The 16615-nt window shown below is 39.6% G+C and overlaps 1 protein-coding gene across 4 annotated transcripts in view; it reads left to right on the top strand.

Moving 5' to 3' along the window:
* Positions 1-5195: 5195 nt before the first annotated feature.
* The window catches only part of LNPK (lunapark, ER junction formation factor), a 42948-nt gene continuing 31528 nt past the window's right edge, over positions 5196-16615 (top strand). For 2 of the 4 annotated variants that reach the window (XM_068407439.1, XM_068407442.1), the window contains exons 1-5: positions 5196-5274; positions 9396-9477; positions 10657-10701; positions 11890-12077; positions 15437-15495. In XM_068407439.1, coding sequence (XP_068263540.1) covers positions 9451-9477; positions 10657-10701; positions 11890-12077; positions 15437-15495 — 319 coding nt within the window. In that variant the 5' untranslated portion in view covers positions 5196-5274; positions 9396-9450. Of the gene's footprint in view, positions 5275-5849; positions 6057-9395; positions 9478-10656; positions 10702-11889; positions 12078-15436; positions 15496-16615 lie in introns of those variants that run through there. The other 2 variants (XM_068407441.1, XM_068407440.1) reach the window with 2 other exon arrangements.

The raw sequence follows: 16615 nt of genomic DNA on the forward strand, positions 1-16615 counted from the left end.
GCTTCTGTTTATTCATGAGATCTTAACGATACAATAAATACATGAATTTCAGTGTTTTACGAGAAATCACTTTCCTGATTCATCGTGCCACAAAAATAATCCAAAGTTTAACCATGTTCCTAAACATACTGCAGGAAATTTATAGTACTCAAATGAAGACGAGACTGCCATTCCTGCTTTAAACTTGAGGGTCTTTCAAGGATGGAAAAGTTCGCACTATAAAGTATCAACAAAGAGGTTTAAGGTACTATTTTTTTAATTATTTAAAGCTTTTAAATGCTTACATTTTTGCCACATGTTTATAAATAACAATAGTAATAATAATAGTAATGATTGTAATAATAATAACAGTAATGGTAATATAGCAATAATAATAGTAACAGTAACAGCAACAATGATAGTGATAGCAATGGCAATAGCAATATTAAGTAGTAGTAATAATAGTATTCGTAATAATAATAATTATTAATCAAAAGAAAAGGTCTTAATCACAAGAATAATTTATGGAATGGAAAAGTTGATCATGGCTTTTTCTGATGATTGTGTGCAACTGTTAAAAGATTTTTATTTGAGCTGTTCACTTGAAATGATATATTTTGACCTGATGGATTATAGATTTCTTTTTGAGGTAATAATTTATCAGGAAGAGTCAGATGCAAAGGACCTCATGAAAGTGCTGGAGCATTGAAATGCTCTACATGATAAAATACCAAAAAGCTCAGGGAATAAGAGTCAACTGTAAGAACACAGACATCTGACACTGCAAATATTACAGTTGGATCAGAACATCAAAAGAAGCATATACTAGAACATAAAAAAATCAAATCAAAGCTACGGTATCTTCCTCAGTGTTGCTGTTGCAGAGTGCATTTCTAAAGCACATCATGCCAAAATATGGCACGGAAGTCATCCCACCTGGGGAGCACCACCTTTTTTGTTTGCTCTGAAACGATTAGAATGTCATGAATTAAACACAATTTATTTGGTTAATCCATTTTTAAGTCTTTTTTGCAGCTTCCAATTTATATCTGCCTCATGGCTTCAGGCCTCAACTCTTTCTAGCTCACCAGTTCTTTCTACGGGGGCTCTGCCAGTCCCTTGTAAGCTGAAAAATTTTCTGTGTCTTTTCCCAGTCCTAGTCCTAACTGACACTTGCAACAAAACAAGAGAAGAAAACAGCCTGGACTCATCACAATCAGTCATGTCAGTTAAGAGTAAGATGCAGGTTTGATGTAACTTTTACTACAGATGTGCCCACACGAGGAAGTTATTAATTACATACGTATTTTCCTGTATTGGTAAAAAATAAAATGTTCCTACATTGCTTTGTCAAATATATTGTTAACTATTTTTTTTTATTGATCAAAGCTGAAGTACGCAGGGCATTCACAAATATGTGTTAACTACTATTTATTTGTTGTTTATGAAATGCCGGCATGCACTCATTCTGTTCAAGGTGCAGAGGAAAGAGAGTCCAGGCCCTGAGAAACACAATCCATCGTTGGCTCGATTTGGTTTTGGCTTACACTAACACCGCTGGCTGTGGTACGTTCAGCTGAGGATGGGATGTAAGGACGCTGCAGCAACCCGAATGCCGAAGCCAACTCCATTCGATCAGCGGAGGCAGAGTGGCTTTGCAGGTGGAGAGCAGAGCCGCAGCGAGGAGTGCCTGGACTGTGTCCCTAACAGCTTGGGCTTGCTTTAATCACTGAGGTGTGCACGGGGCACGAGGAAGTGGCCTGAAGTGAAGCTGTGCTCTTAAGGAATCCCCTGGGGTGTTCAGCAATGAGCACAGAATGGCTAATTGAAACAGAGTAACTTGGGCACAGTACTTCAGTTTGGTCTGAGCAATGCAGCCTACAGCAGGACCTAATTCCCAAACTGCTCTTTCATTGACTAACAGTGCAGTGAAAAAACTGGTGAGATGGCAGCACACGCAGACCATAGTCAATAGTGGTATGGGTAGTGGAGTTTGTGATCTTAAAGCTGTGTACGTACCCTCATTTGCTGCAATCACATCTCCATTTGCAATGTAAACAATGGTTCTGATTCAACATCTAAAATGTTCCAGCATCTAAATGAGTTAAACTACATGGCCCCACTAGCCAGAGAAGTTCAAAAGGGCCTGCTTTAAGAGAATGCTGAATATGCTTTGGAAGCCTAAATTAAAAACCTCATGTAAACACAAATTAGCAACACTAAGCTTCTCTTAACCAGACAGCATTTTCCTAAGGATGTATAGACCCATATATTTATTTAGAAAAATAAACTGGACTACTAGGCTACATATATTGCTAACATACATGAACGTTACGAATGTTACCATGGGAAAACTCTTCCTGAAGGCAAAAAAGTCATAGGGTGTGAGACCAAAACATTTTAAAAGATGTTTATTACTGATTGTTCAGTGTTCTGCATATAGAGGGACCGAAAGTGCTAAATGCTGTCTTTGATGCTGAGGAAAATTCTGGAGACATACTCTGCTGTTAGAGTGGTTATGCAGAATCAGGTTAAACATCAATCCCACTGATAATGAAGGATTTTGAAGGGAATTTATTTAGAGTTTTAAATACTCTGTAGGGGGCAGTTTTGAACCAGATGTATGAAAATTTTAAGCTGACTGATTTGAAGTTATGATTTTATACTCAGTTTTATTATCCTCACAAGCTACATGGGCATCATTTCTTCTTTTAGATCAATCTTGGCTCTGAAGCAACCAGGTAGCTGCATGCTATCATATAACACCAGATAGCTGAGAGACTTTCTTACCTGCATGTAAAGTTCAATAATGGTAGCTAACGATTCTTTTTTAGAACTACCAGTTAGATAGATTCATAATTGTATAGCAGCGATTAGAACTTCATGGAGGAGGCCTGCATAAAAATCAGTTCTACAACAGGGCCCAAGGACACAAGTAGAATCTGAGATCTCCCTCACAATTCTGGTTCAGCCCTGAATTGGTGATGGATTCTGTGGTGACTTGAAAATGTTTATGACAATTCTGGAAAAAAAAAAGCCTTTAAATATGGTATCGTTATTATTTGGGTTTATTTTACGAGGATACTATGCTAGACCATGGGAAAAGATGTTAGTACACTGAAATATGTTATTTTTAAAATGAAGATCTGAATCAGTGTGTCTCCAGCAACACACCACTTTGAAGCATCAAAACCAGGAGTGGACTACAGATGTATTTCATCTGAAATTGAAAAGGAAGACATCCTCCCAGCAGAGGAATAGTCATTGCTACAAGGATCTAAGTAGATGTGGCTTTAGAGTGCAAGCTGAAGTGAAGGAGAAGTTCAGTCACTGACTCTTTTTCCACTTGGAAAGGAATGAACAGTCTCGGTCTCAATGAGGAAAATAAAGCTGTAGATGTAGGTGACCTCTGTAATTGACAGCAGAGCATTTCTAGTATAGTCAGTGGCTCTGCATTGACTGCCATTATTTTGCTTTGAATGAACTTACTTGAAGCCCATTCTAGACCACGATTCGCAGCTGAAGTTGTTACTTAGCTGATATTGTAACGAGCTGATAATGTAAAGCATCGAGATTCACTCTGAACATTGGCAGAAACTAAAAGGATTAATTTCCCAATGTCAAAGCTAAGAATGAATGCCTGGCAGACGACCAGACTCAGCAGATCTACTACTTAAAGCTCGAAGCTGACTGTGTTGCCTGAAAAGGTGGTGGGGTATCTTGCTTGTCCTCCTCTGGCCTAAAAGCCTTGCCTATTCTGTTTGGATTTAAATTATTTTTAAAATTGGTGTACTAGGGAGCTGACTTTCTTCGTAGCAGCCCGTATGCGGCTGTGTTTTGGATTTTGTGAGTAAACCAGCACTGATAACACAGCAATGTTTTGGCCATCGCTGAACAGTGCTTGCACAGTGTCAAGGCTTTCTCTTTTCTGTGCTATGCTCCCTTAGTGAGGAGGCTAAGTGAGACGGGAAATGAAACAGCCAGGACAGCAGACCTGAATTGGCCAAAGGGATATTCCATACCATGTAACATCATAATCAGCAATAAAACTGGGGTAGCAGAACTAGAAGGTGGAGGGGTTTGCCTTCCAGGGTAGACAATTTCTCAGAGGCTGGCTGGGCATTGGTGTGCTTGTGGGACATGGTGTGTTATTTCCCTTGCATCACTTTTATTTTTTTTTTTCCTTCACTTACTAAACTCTCTTTGAACCCAACCCATGAATATTCTTACTTTTCCTATTCTCTCCTCCATTCCACTGAGAGTGAGTGAGTAAGAGGCTGTGTAGGTGTTTACCTGCCAGCCACAGTCAACCCACCACAACTGGAAAAATCACAACATTTATAGGCTGTGTTATGATGCATTGTTACACACAAGTTCAACAATGCAGGGTCAGCTGAAGGTATATAGCTTCTGCATCCGAATTTCTACTTCAGGACACTCCGAAGGACTTCCACATCCGTGCATATGCTCCCACTTGAGTAGCTGTAGGGGTAAAAATTCTGAAGACCTTGTGAGAAAGACAGTGCAAACAAAGCAAGTATTCTCAGTTCCTCAGTCCTCTTGGCATCGGACACGTGCTGACGAGTGCCAGACAACAAAGGGCACCACATAGGAAAACTGATGAAGTAGAGCAGCAGGAGAGAGGGCACTGTTACTACAGCAATGTAAATGAAAGAAATACAGAGTGCTGCTTCTCTTCAAGTAAGTTCAACGGTCGCCTACTGGAATGAAGAGGTCAGTGAGAGCAAGTCTCCTGCGCCCCTGACGGCACTCCAGCACAGCGTCTGTCAGCACCTGCTTTACGGGCAGCGGTGCAACATGGGAGTGTCAGGATGCTGCTGCAAACCTTCACACGACAGTTTGACCCTCATGTCCCCAGGTTTTAGTGTTAAAACAGTCTTTTTTCTGCAAATAAGTATCAGAGAGAGAGACGCAGGAGGACGGGCTCGGCCTCCCCAGCCCCGCCGCCGGTGAGACGGCGGTGACTGCCGCCGACACCCGCTGACTTAGACTTGGCTTGGCTTGGCTTGGCTCTGCTCGGCACAGTCCCCCGGGGTACCGTGCCACCGCCCGGCCATGTCGGGCTCCGAGAACAGAGCGCACGAGCCCGCCCTCGCCACCGCCCACACAACGGCCCGGCGCGGCCCCACCCCCGCTCCAGCGCGCCCCGCGGCAGCCAGGCGCTGATTGGCTGCTGGGGCCGCGCGGTGCCTGATGGGAGCGCCGCGGCGGCAGGCAGGCCCCTCCTTCGGCGGGCGGCGACGGCGGCGGAATGCGCGGCCCGGCCCGCGGCAGGTACGTGCTGGTGGGGGAGGAGCGGCCCGGCCCCAGCGACCCCGCCCCAGCGACCCCGCAGTTAGGCCTGGCTCCGCCGTGGGCGGGACGGCGGGAAAGGGGCGCCCGGCGCTGCCCGTGACCCGGCTTGGGCCCCGCGTCCCTGGCGGCCGAAGCGGAGAGGGGCGGGCGGCCGGTGCCCCCGCCCTCCCCCGCCTTGCCGCGGGCAGCATGACGGACGGCTGCTGGGGAGCGGGGCGGCGGCGGGCCGGGGCGTAGCCTCAGCAGAGGAAGCCACCGGGTGCAGGGAGGGCGCGGCGGGCGCCTTCCCCGCCCGGCTGGGAGAAGGGGGCGGCGGAGGTGGGGGCTTTTCCCGGCTGGCCGGAGAGGCAGGTGCCGGCAGCTGAAGCTGACCTCTGCCGCCGCCGTCACCGCCCTGGGGCTCGCTCCCCGGGCCCTTGGCCGCCGCTCTCGCGGGCTTCAAAACAAGGCTGGGCTTCAAAAAAAGCGCCTGCATCACCCCCTCCTTGCTCCGTCGCTTTGGAGTCACCGTGTGGGAACTAATCTACCTTTTTAATTAAGGCTTTACAAAGCACAGGACTTCCGTAGGGTGCTTCCAAACAGAAACGGCTGAAAACGAAGTGTAAAATGAGCAAAATTCACTATCCTGTTTTAACTGAGAGGTGCCAGGACAGGCTGGCAGTAGGTGATGGGTGATGTTCCTGGTTTTGTCTTGCTTGTTTCCTTGTCCACGGCATTCACAGCTGGAGAAACTTGTTATGGTCACTGTGGAAGTTTCTGAGGTCAGTAAATTGTGGGAGAATATGAATTTTGGGTGGAAAATTAGTGAGCAGAACTGGAGATTCAATTTGAAAGGTAGAACTTGTGTTCTTTGTAATGATAAATATCTGAAAATATTTACATAAAGAGAAGTCACTAAGTTTACAAAATGCCTTATTTAAAGAGCGTTCCCCCTTTCTTCAGGGGAAAGGTCTACATGTCTGTATGCAAAGCCTTGATTTCAAGTCTCTAACTTCCTCTTTCCTTTTAACATGACTTGACTTGATGTTATTCAGTCTTGAATTTCAGCATGTCAGTTATTAAAATTTATTTTGGCGACTTTGCTTTCTTTTCTGGAGAGCTTTTCATCTTAACACATCAACAACAAGCTTGAAATTTGAGACTGACTTGATAAAAGTGTAACGAGGTCATCAAACTATTTTTTCAATCTAGATGAATAGGTTGGTGGATGACTTCTGTAATTGTGCATGATTTATCCCTCTTTCAAAAGAGAAACTTTTTCTGCACTGGTGCTCTTACTCTGGCACTTTTGCTTTGCTTTTTACTAATTAAATTGTATGTTTTGGGGGTAGAGGAGGTGCTATCAGGAAATTCACGTTTTTGAGAGTTGGGTAATAAAATTGGTGATAGTATTTTCTTAAGCTTCTACAGTAATTGTTTTTTAACACCTCTGTCTATTTTAAGCCTAGGGCTAGCAAATGTTTCAGCTCTCTTGTATATTAAATCAGTGATAATGTCTGTGGAATAAGTCCAATTGCAGCAGTGCTCAGTGAGTGGAAGGGACAGCTCTGTGCCAAAGAAATGCAGTCTGCAGAAGGAAAAGGTGCTGTGCAGTAAGTTGATGGTTAGAGCATGGGAAGGAGGGAGACTTGTGGAAGAGAAGGAAAGGAGGGAAGGAAAACATCTGAGGCACTCCATAGAAACCATAGAAAACTTCATCTCCTAACTAAGGATTTAGTGACTAAACTGTAAATGTCAATCTAGTGGCCCATATCCCTTAATACCTCTTTGGGGAAGGGTTTGGTAGTATTACTGACTTACAGAGCAGTATATGTAAAGCCTGTCAGCATCATAGTTCATGTAAAATTATGTGCACGGTGACACTTGTCAAACCTGTTTCCCTTCCAGGTATTTGCCACATATTGTGAAAAACATGTGTAGAGATAACACTGTGAATGTCTTATTGACAAAAATCGGTGTCACCAAGGGCTCACAGATAACCTATGCCCTAAAGATCCTCTAACATCTCCTGCACAGGTTCTCAAACTGTGGCCTGAAGGAAGAATGGCACACAAAAAGGCCGCGTGAGCATCTCTGTCTCTGTATGTCCAGAACTGAGAGCTAATGTTGCTCCTAACAGCAATAACAATGCTAGGGAAACAAACTAGATTTGGGAACCTTGTGCTAAGTTTACAAGCTTCTTGATCGGCTCTTTGACGTAGCTTTCATGTTGTTTTGCAAGTGAGATGCTATCTGTCTCTGTAGAAGTATTTGTGAAGAAAGTGTCTGCCGAGTTCCGCTGCAATACTTGTCATGCAGAAACTCACCTGTAACTGCAAAGTGACAATCGTATAAAAGTCTCGGTGTTAGAGAACAGTAATATTGTGTGTTTGAAAAATAGAAATATTACTGCTGTTTTACTGAGGTGAGTTGCTGTAGTAGTGATTATTTTGAGACTTTACTCAAGAGTCCAAGAGGTAATTGTGCTTTTTCTGTAGCTCACCCCTTTGAGCTACAGATAGATAATACAGAAAGATAGTAACAATTTACATTTCTGCCCAGCTGGTTGAGTGCTTTGTTTCAATAAGTCTTACTGTTTCATTCCAGAGTTAAAAGGGTTTGAGCCCTAGTTAGGATTGAGCATTAGTTTACTGTTGTGGTTGCTATGAACTGATCACTTTTTCATTCACTGGGTGAAAACCTGTAAGTTAAGTGGCTGGAGAGAAATTCTGTCATCCTAAGGTTCAAAGTCAACTGATTCCAACTACATGCTGATGGAAAGTTGCTACACTTTTGTTTTATGAATTTAGACCCAGATAATCAAATTAGTGCTGTTGATGGGTTCCAGGTTTGTCTAGGGTGAGCTGCTTTTGCACCTGTGGAATTGCTTTAGGGCCTTTTGATGTGCCGGTGGGTGCACTGTGTGATGTGTGCAGGGAGCACCTACCAATGTAGTGCTTTCCTAGAGCAAGTGAAATCTCTTTGAAACTGATTAAATTTAAATGTAAAACTGATCATACAAAGGAAGAACAATAGTGCTATCCAATATGTTCTTGTTGATGAGAGCATGAAAAGGAAGTAGACTTATTGGAGATGAACTTTCTCACGAATAGTAGGATATTAATGTTGGATGCCTGGAGTGACAGCTGAAAAGGAACATTGAGAGTTATGCTTAGAACAGCAGAGGAAATAATTGGAAATCAGTTTCTTAAATAATCCTGCTTAATAAGTTTTAAAAATTCTTTTTCTGCTGGAGGATTGTCCTGGTTTCACTGGGATAGTGATAATTTTCTTCTTAGTAGCTAGAATAGCATTGTGTTTTGGATTTAGTATGGGATTTGGTATGAGAAGAATGTTGATAATATACTGGTGTTTGTAGTTGTTGCTAAGAAATCAAGGACTTTTCAGCTTCCCATGCTTTGCAGGTTCACAAGAAGCTGGGAGGGAGCATAGCCAGAGCAACAGATCCAGACTGGCCAATGGAATAGCCTGTATGATGCAATGTCATGCTCAGTAGATAGATGAGAGTTGACCAGGAGTTTGCGCTCGCTCTCTTCTGGGATTGCAGTTTTGGGGTTTCTCTCCTCTGGGATCGCTAGCCGGGGATGGGCTGGGCATTGGTCAGCGGCTGGTGAGCAGTTGCACTGTGCATCGCTTGTTTGTATATTCTATTATTATTATTTATTATTATAATTATAATTATTAAATTGTTTTTATCCCAACCCACAAGTCTCTTTACCTTTACCTTTCCGATTCTCTCCCCCATTCCTTGGGGGGCAGGAGAAGAGTGAGCAAGTGGCTGCATGGTATTTAGCTGCTGCCAGGTCAAACCATGAGAAGGATTTTGGTGGCTTTTTTAGCGGTTATTTTGTGTGTCTGTTTTTGAGGACTCCTCTGTGGTTAAGTATTTCCAAAGTAAAAATAAGTTTGGCCACATCAAGGCTGATCAACTGACTTACAAGATGACCTATGAAACAAAAGACTGGATTTTAGAATAACATGTAGGTAGATAGCTAGGCGATGGCTTTATGTGATATTTTGATTCCTTTAGATATTAGAATAAATTAGTGAATCTTGGATGCTGTTAGATTGCTCCTAAGTGCTTAATGCTTCACTTCTAGCTGTGAATTCTTCTACAAGATTGATAGCTCTGCCAGCATTTGTCCACAATAGAAGATGGGTGGATTAATTTCAAGATGGAGGGTAAGTAAAATCGTGTAACAATATAATAATCTTTAGTGTAGAAGATGGGAGTATGCAGGACATGTTTCTTAATGCTTATTGGTTGACTGTTAATGCTGGTTGAATGTTAGTGCTAAACTTCTCCCATTAGTATGTCACTTAAAAGTCCAGTAGTGAGACAATGACCAAAAATATTCTGTGCTGAATCCCTAAACTGTGAAACTGTGTGGCTGTCCTTTATTTCCTTTGCAGTATCAGGCCTGGCACTGGTTTGAGTAAGTTATAAAAATACAGCTTTAACTCTTTCTGTAAATCTAAATAGTTTTGTGGTGCTTCACTGGGATAGATACAGCAGTGTTTGTGACTTGAAAGATTGGTGGCTATTTTAGCTCAAAATTGATATGTTCCGAATATTCTATGTTTGTTTTAACAAATATTTTTGGTAGCTACTTCCAGGTTTTTGGCCACTCTCCTGGCAAGTGCGAGTTGTTCAAGTCTAGGTTTGTCTTTGCATATTTATCAATTGATTTCAGAGCATCCCATACAAAACTCATTTAAAGGCAAAAGTTTAGGTGAAATGTCAGTTTTGTGTAATAGAAAGAAACTCGTTCTCATGGTGATGCAGTGTGAGCTATGGTTTTTGAATTTGTGGCCTGGAGAGTGAGGGAAGATAGTGGCTTTATACTTCTCAGAAATTAGGAAAGATTCCTAGAAGGTGGATTCCAGGTTGCTCCTAAGGGGAATTTTACTGGAGATGATAACACTAGCAGTTGTTTATAATTTATTTAGAGCATGTGTCTGTGTATGGAATGAATAGTAATAAAAAGCTTAAGTTCTTAGGTTAGGGCTTCCTGAATATATTCTCTTTGTTTTGCCTGTGCCCTCCACTCATCAATTCTGTCCTTGTTTTACTTCCCAGCAACACATCCATTATTGCTGTACATGCATTATGGGTTTTCATCTTTTGTGGTGTAAGAGAGGAGCCTTCAGTTAATAGTAATACCAACTGTAAAATAGTGATTCATTACAGTCCCTTCTATTTGTCACTATTAAAGTAGGAAAATTCTTACCTTTATGTAAAATAGATAATACATTAATCTGTTATTAATGTCTTTTTGTTAGAAAACTGTTAATGTACAGTAATCCTCAAAATAAACTTTTTTTTAGTTAAATTAACATCTTTGTTCTTTCCATTGTAAGCAGGCAAAGCCTTCCACTGTAGAAGTATTAGAAAAAATTGATAAGGTATGTATTTGCTTTTTGTAGTTTTGTTTGACTTTGGTTTAGAAATATGCATCCTTTTTTGCTGGCCATGTATTTCTTTCACATTAGGTAAAATGCTGTTGTGGAATTTTAAATTATTTTGGTAATTATTCCAGTTGAATGTACTACAGATTCTGACTTTCAGATGGACTGCTACCTTTTTTCCCCTTACTGTTAGTCATTTTTAAAAAAAACATACTGTATGATAGTGAGTAACTACAGTTTAAATATTTATTTAGAAAGCCTTGAATGGGGATGAATGTGAAGTTGGCTTGATTACACAACTTAATTATAACTAATGGTTAAACTCCCATGTAATGGAAAATGTCACTAATGCAAAGTTCCGTTCATCAGGCTCATTAGAAAAGCTTCAATGTATGGTTTTAAGTGTAAGAGTTGTAACTGTAGTGGTAGTAAGTAAGGTCAGGGGCAGAATAACTGAATAGATGGTTCAGTAATAAATTGTGATTTTTAGCCGGAAGTTGTGACAGATGTTTGTACTCTATGGGGAAATTAACTGTTTTGAAGCATGCTGTTGATATTTTTTGTTTTCCTTTTAATGAAAGTGTGAGTATTCCTGTTGTCACTTGAAATGTAGTCAAAATGGTAACATAGCAGAGCTTGACCACTTATTGTGCCAAGAGCATCATTCAGATGTTCAGGATTTCACTCTTAATGTGAGGAAAATACTGACATGAAAACATGTGAAATGCTGGAGAGGTTTCAGCAATTTCCCATGTTAGTAGAAAAGTATTAGAAGCGTTTGAAATTCTACAGATGCCCGATGAAAGTTTTAGGATGTGAAGTATGGTTGATAGTGATTTATGTGATTGTAAAGGCTGCCATTCATAAGATATGAGCGTTTTCCACTTGTCCCAAATATACTAACACAATACAAATAGGAAGAAGTGCTGATTTGTAATATTTCTTCCCAATAGCGATGCATTACTGCTAATACAGTGCAAGTGGCCCATATCATAACCTTAATAGCGTAATGTATTTATGCTATGAAAGTTATCTCTGAGCAAATATTGTCATTTATCAAAAAGCTGCTTGACTTTTCTAATCAAGTATCAAATTGATATGGCTAATTTTAGCAAACACTTAAAGGCAGCTTAATAAAATCACCAACTAATTTCACTAATAAGGTTGAACCCTGTTTGTTTACAGGAAATACAGACATTAGAAGAATTTAGAGAAAAAAACCAGAGGCTACAGAAACTATGGGTTGGAAGGCTGCTTCTCTACTCTTCACTACTTTACCTTATCACCTGCTTAATTGTGTATTTGTGGTATCTTCCTGATGAATGGACAGCAAGGTTGATTATGACACTTCCATTTTTTGCATTTCCATTGATGTAAGTAAATATGCTTTTTTTTTTTCTATCTGCTGTCTCTGATAAAAGCAGATGGAAAATACATCTCATCAGGGGTTTGGGTTTGCTTTTGACAATCCTTGAGTTGTCATAACTTGCTGAATTTTTTATTCTAAAATAAATCCAAGTAGTTAGGCAGACATTTTCTTTGAGGGAAATGTCTCTCATGGATCTGGGTTTGGTGTAGAACTAAGTCAGCATCAAAAGATGTTAGCATCTATAGTTACCTGGCTTATCAAAATTGTACTAGGGCTAGAGAGAGACCTGTATCTGAACAGCTGCAAAGTAATGTAATATAAGCAGAAGGATATTATCTTGGGTTTTATTTCTACTGCTATTTGAAAAAGTAACCCTACTGTATGGAAGTGACCTAAATTATGTCCCCTGTATGTAAAATGCAGCATATAAAATTGGGAAAAAAATACAAGAATGAATGGAGAAACTTACTTTTACATAATGGGTGACTGTTAACACAGAAGTGACTTGAAAAGGTCATCACCCTAAATATGTTGAGGACTAGTTTTACAAAATTAGCTGTTTTTCTGGAAAATCATTGGCTGTATTCTTCAACCAGAAAATATCCTAACATCATGGAATGTGAATAGGAGAAAGTATTGCCTACTTTTTTGTTCCACTGAGCTGATTGGCTGCTCATCCTCATGAGTGACTTTTGTTTTCTAAGACGACTACTTTTATAAAAAATGGGCTCCCACCTCACTGAACAGTGGCTTCCCTGCCTCCTGTTCTCCCATACCATCAAGGAGGAGAAGCAGCCTACTGAGTGTCTTTACTACCGATGGGGAGCACAGTGCATTTACTAGTTTGCTGAAATGAACATCGTAATACTGTCTATATTTGTACAGCATCTTTGTGTGAAAACATGACTTGTCAGTGCCAGAGCTTTAGGCTTGAAAGGGAAGTCAAATGTAAATATTTAAGGCTTTGCAAGTTTGATTAGTGTGAGTCAGCATAACATAACATGCAAAAAAAAATACTTGAAGATGCTTTTTGTACGTCATACTGTTATGCATAATGTACTAATATGCTGCTGTTATCGAATCCTGTGGAGAAGATACATGGCAGCAATATCTTGACTGGAAAGGATTAATGTAGAAATTAAAGCTCAAATTAATCTTTGGCGGTGATATGAATTGATTTTGTTCTTAAGGACACGGATTTGAAAGTCTTTGTTAGCCTGTGAGGCTTGCTCAAGCTAACAGGGAAGGCTTGTAGGAGAGGCAGTATTACCAGTCTCCCTTCACTTAGGTGTGTTAGGATTAGTGTAGAAATTAAAACTTTTATTACTGAAGGTGATGGCTTCTAGTTCTGTGGTGTGAATTTTCACATTGGATTTTTATTCTCTAGTTTGTCCTCCGATTCTTGTTTGTTTTTTTTATAATGGTGGGTTTCAATAAAACTCTGAGTTAGATATCAGCTTACTAACATTTAGAATTAGACTGTTGTTCTCTTATGACTTGCAACTGTTTATCTGATTTTTCTCTGAAGCTATTCCCCTTCAGCTTTTTTTGGCAGACATGAATGGCAAGCAGCTGCCAGCTTGTCTTTGTTCTCGGTCAAGAGGTGACTCCATGCTGAATGCCTGATGCCATCCAGTAATAGCTCTAGAGATTTTTCAGCCCTAATCAAACTGGAATATGTCTGCCTTTTCCAGCTTGCAGTCAGTCACCAACTTTTTTCTGCCTTAGGTCGTTCCCTCAGGGTCTCAGCAAGTTACTGATGCTGCTAGAGCGAGTTAAGTTGTAGGAATATATAGCATCATTAATTTTAAATGTATATTGAAATATCTGAAAAGTTGAAGAAATATATTAGCATGTTAGAAGGATGCTCTTTTTGAAATTATTTTCATTTGAATTAGATTGTTTCATCTTGCATATTCTGATTTTCAGAGAAATATGTTTTTATTTTGTAAAATTGGTCTGAAATGGTCTACTATTAAACTTTCACCACAAAGTTCTTGAAGAGGAAATGTTTTTTGTTTCATGAAGTCCTAACATATATCTATTAGCTTAGAATACAGCTTTAGGTAGAAGACTCTTTGTTAAGCATACAGTAAAAAGAATGCTTTTGCCTGTGTAACATAGTCTTGAAGGCAGTTCAGACCTGTAAAACCTTTATTTCTTTTGATACCTTATGAAGAGACACATCTTGCATTGTGTAAGTGGGCAAAGCCATTGTTATTCTTATAGTAGTTATTACAGCACACCTTTGAATGTGGAACAGAGTTATGTGTCTGTTTCTCTGACCTTGGATAGGTTAGTGTTGCATTCCAGTTGTCTTGTCTAACTCGCTTAATCGGGCTGTGTTGTTAATACTTGAAAGCATTTTGAACTGGGCAGCCATCATATAAATGGAAAAGATGTTCTTATGAATTAAGTCAAAACTATTTGAAATCTTAAAGCCTTTTGCCTGCTTTCTTATGCTAGCTGCTATTCAGAGAACCTTTCTAGCCTTTAAGAATTTTTTTTTCTTAAATGAAACATTGCTACTTTAGGCTTTATTACATAGTGCTTGGCACTAGGAGGGTTTTGGATGAGATGCTTGGAAGGGCTTGAAGTAGGAGATTTGCCACTTGGCTTAGGCTGAATAACTTGCAAGGAAAAGTGTCAACTTACTAATTAGAAGCAATTCTAAGCTTTAAAACAAATGAAGTCCTGATGATTGCAGAGAGACTTTTCAAATGTAAAACGATCATAGATCAGTACAGATAAACTGCTCCATTGTTTGAGCTAAGTGACTTGAAACCCTACAGAAACTGAGTGGATTCAGAGCTTTCTAAAATCGCCAGGAGTCAGGTCAGTTAACTCTGCTTGGGAGAGCATTTGTACAATAGCTGTGTGACTGGGTTTTCATTGGTATTGAATTCTTCCCACAAATCTCCTGGGTCTTAATTTTGGACCTTAGCTGGTAAGCTTGGTTGTCTGGATAACATGCATCATAAATCTATCAAATAAGTGATGACGAAGTAATTTTCAGTTAGCTGCACACACTTTGATTTTGAAAAGTTCCCACTGAACATTTTAGCAAGTGATGATGTTACTTGCTGCTGCTTCCTTAGTATTTCTACCTGTGGTAGTACTTGGTTAAATTTTAATAGGCAGGAGGATTTTATTTAGATCAATGTCGATGTTTTGTTGACAAGATACTAATTTAATTTTAGTTTTCTGTATAAATATTGTTTGAAGAATTCTATTCTTTGTATTTGCATGGTTTAAATGTCATCTGGTAAGTCTTCTGCATTAACGATCCTGTTTGCTAAATGACTTCAGAAATGGTTACTGTAATGTATTTTAATTAATATAATTCTTCTTTCTGTTTTAAAGAATCTGGTTTATAAGAACACTGCTCATTTTTTTCTTTTCCAAAAGGACAGAAAGGAATAGTAAGTATGTTTTTCTGTCTTTTTTTAGAATATGGAACTAGTTGGGAATGATGCTTGCTATGAAAATTTGAATGTTTTGGATAATTTGGCTTCCAGGGAAGGAAGAGTAGCATTTTGGTTGATGCTGGAATGGGTAGCATTAGCTAAACTGTTGCTTCTAGCACGCAGTTCTTGAAAGAGCAGGAAGGAAGCTGCTTAATCTTTCACTTCACTTGGAAAATTGTGGTAACTTTCTCTTGTCTTTGCATGCTTCAAAGTGTAATGGAGTAAAATGTAGTGTAGAAATAAGAGTGAGGGAAAGGAAATATAAAAAATAGTCATAGTTCCCTTAATATTTGCATCTTGCAGATATTCCAGCAGTCTTAATCTCTTATCTTTATGTATAAGAGAAGAGCTTTATAGCAGATGTGTTTAATTTATTTGTCAAGATAGCTTTTCTCTCCCACATTCCTCTAAAGAATGCTTATGTTTTCCTGAGTGGAAAGGGGATAAGCAGATGTCCTTGTGCTGTTTTGAGAGCTAAGGAAAATTGGGAGTCATGTAACAAAAAAAAAGTAGTGCGGGTGTTCAAATATATATAAAAAGTTGTTAAAGAACATGCAGATTCATTCTAATGCAAAATTTAAAAACTGTATCTGTGGAACTTGTCTGCAGTAGTTAGAATTCATTTGAGACTTTCTTTGAAAGCAGTCTAGCCTGTAACAATATCTCATGGTGATGTGAGCAATAATATAGGAAAACTTCAATGTTGCGCTGTATTTTATGACTTGCAGAACAACATGATGTGTTTAATTTGTGACAGCTTACGAGTTAAACATCGCTTTTGGAATTTTTCTTGAACTTAATGTTTGCATTTGATATGCAAGCATAGGACATACATTTTTATGTAGAAATAAAGTTGTCCATATATTCTGTGGTGCTGTGTGATTCATTTCTAAGGCAAATATGTATTTGCATTTCATGGCTGGATAAGAAAAAAAGTGTATGTATGTTTTTCTAGTTTGCTTAAATGTCTTTATTGCTGTTTTTAGCATACAGGCAAGTCTAGTGCTTTTTGTTGAACCTGTGTATGAAAGGTTGTAATAGATGTTAGAATATGCCAAAAGGAATTATTTCTGCG

This window comes from Nyctibius grandis, chromosome 9, assembly GCF_013368605.1.
Source record: "Nyctibius grandis isolate bNycGra1 chromosome 9, bNycGra1.pri, whole genome shotgun sequence".
Taxonomy (NCBI): domain Eukaryota; kingdom Metazoa; phylum Chordata; class Aves; order Nyctibiiformes; family Nyctibiidae; genus Nyctibius; species Nyctibius grandis.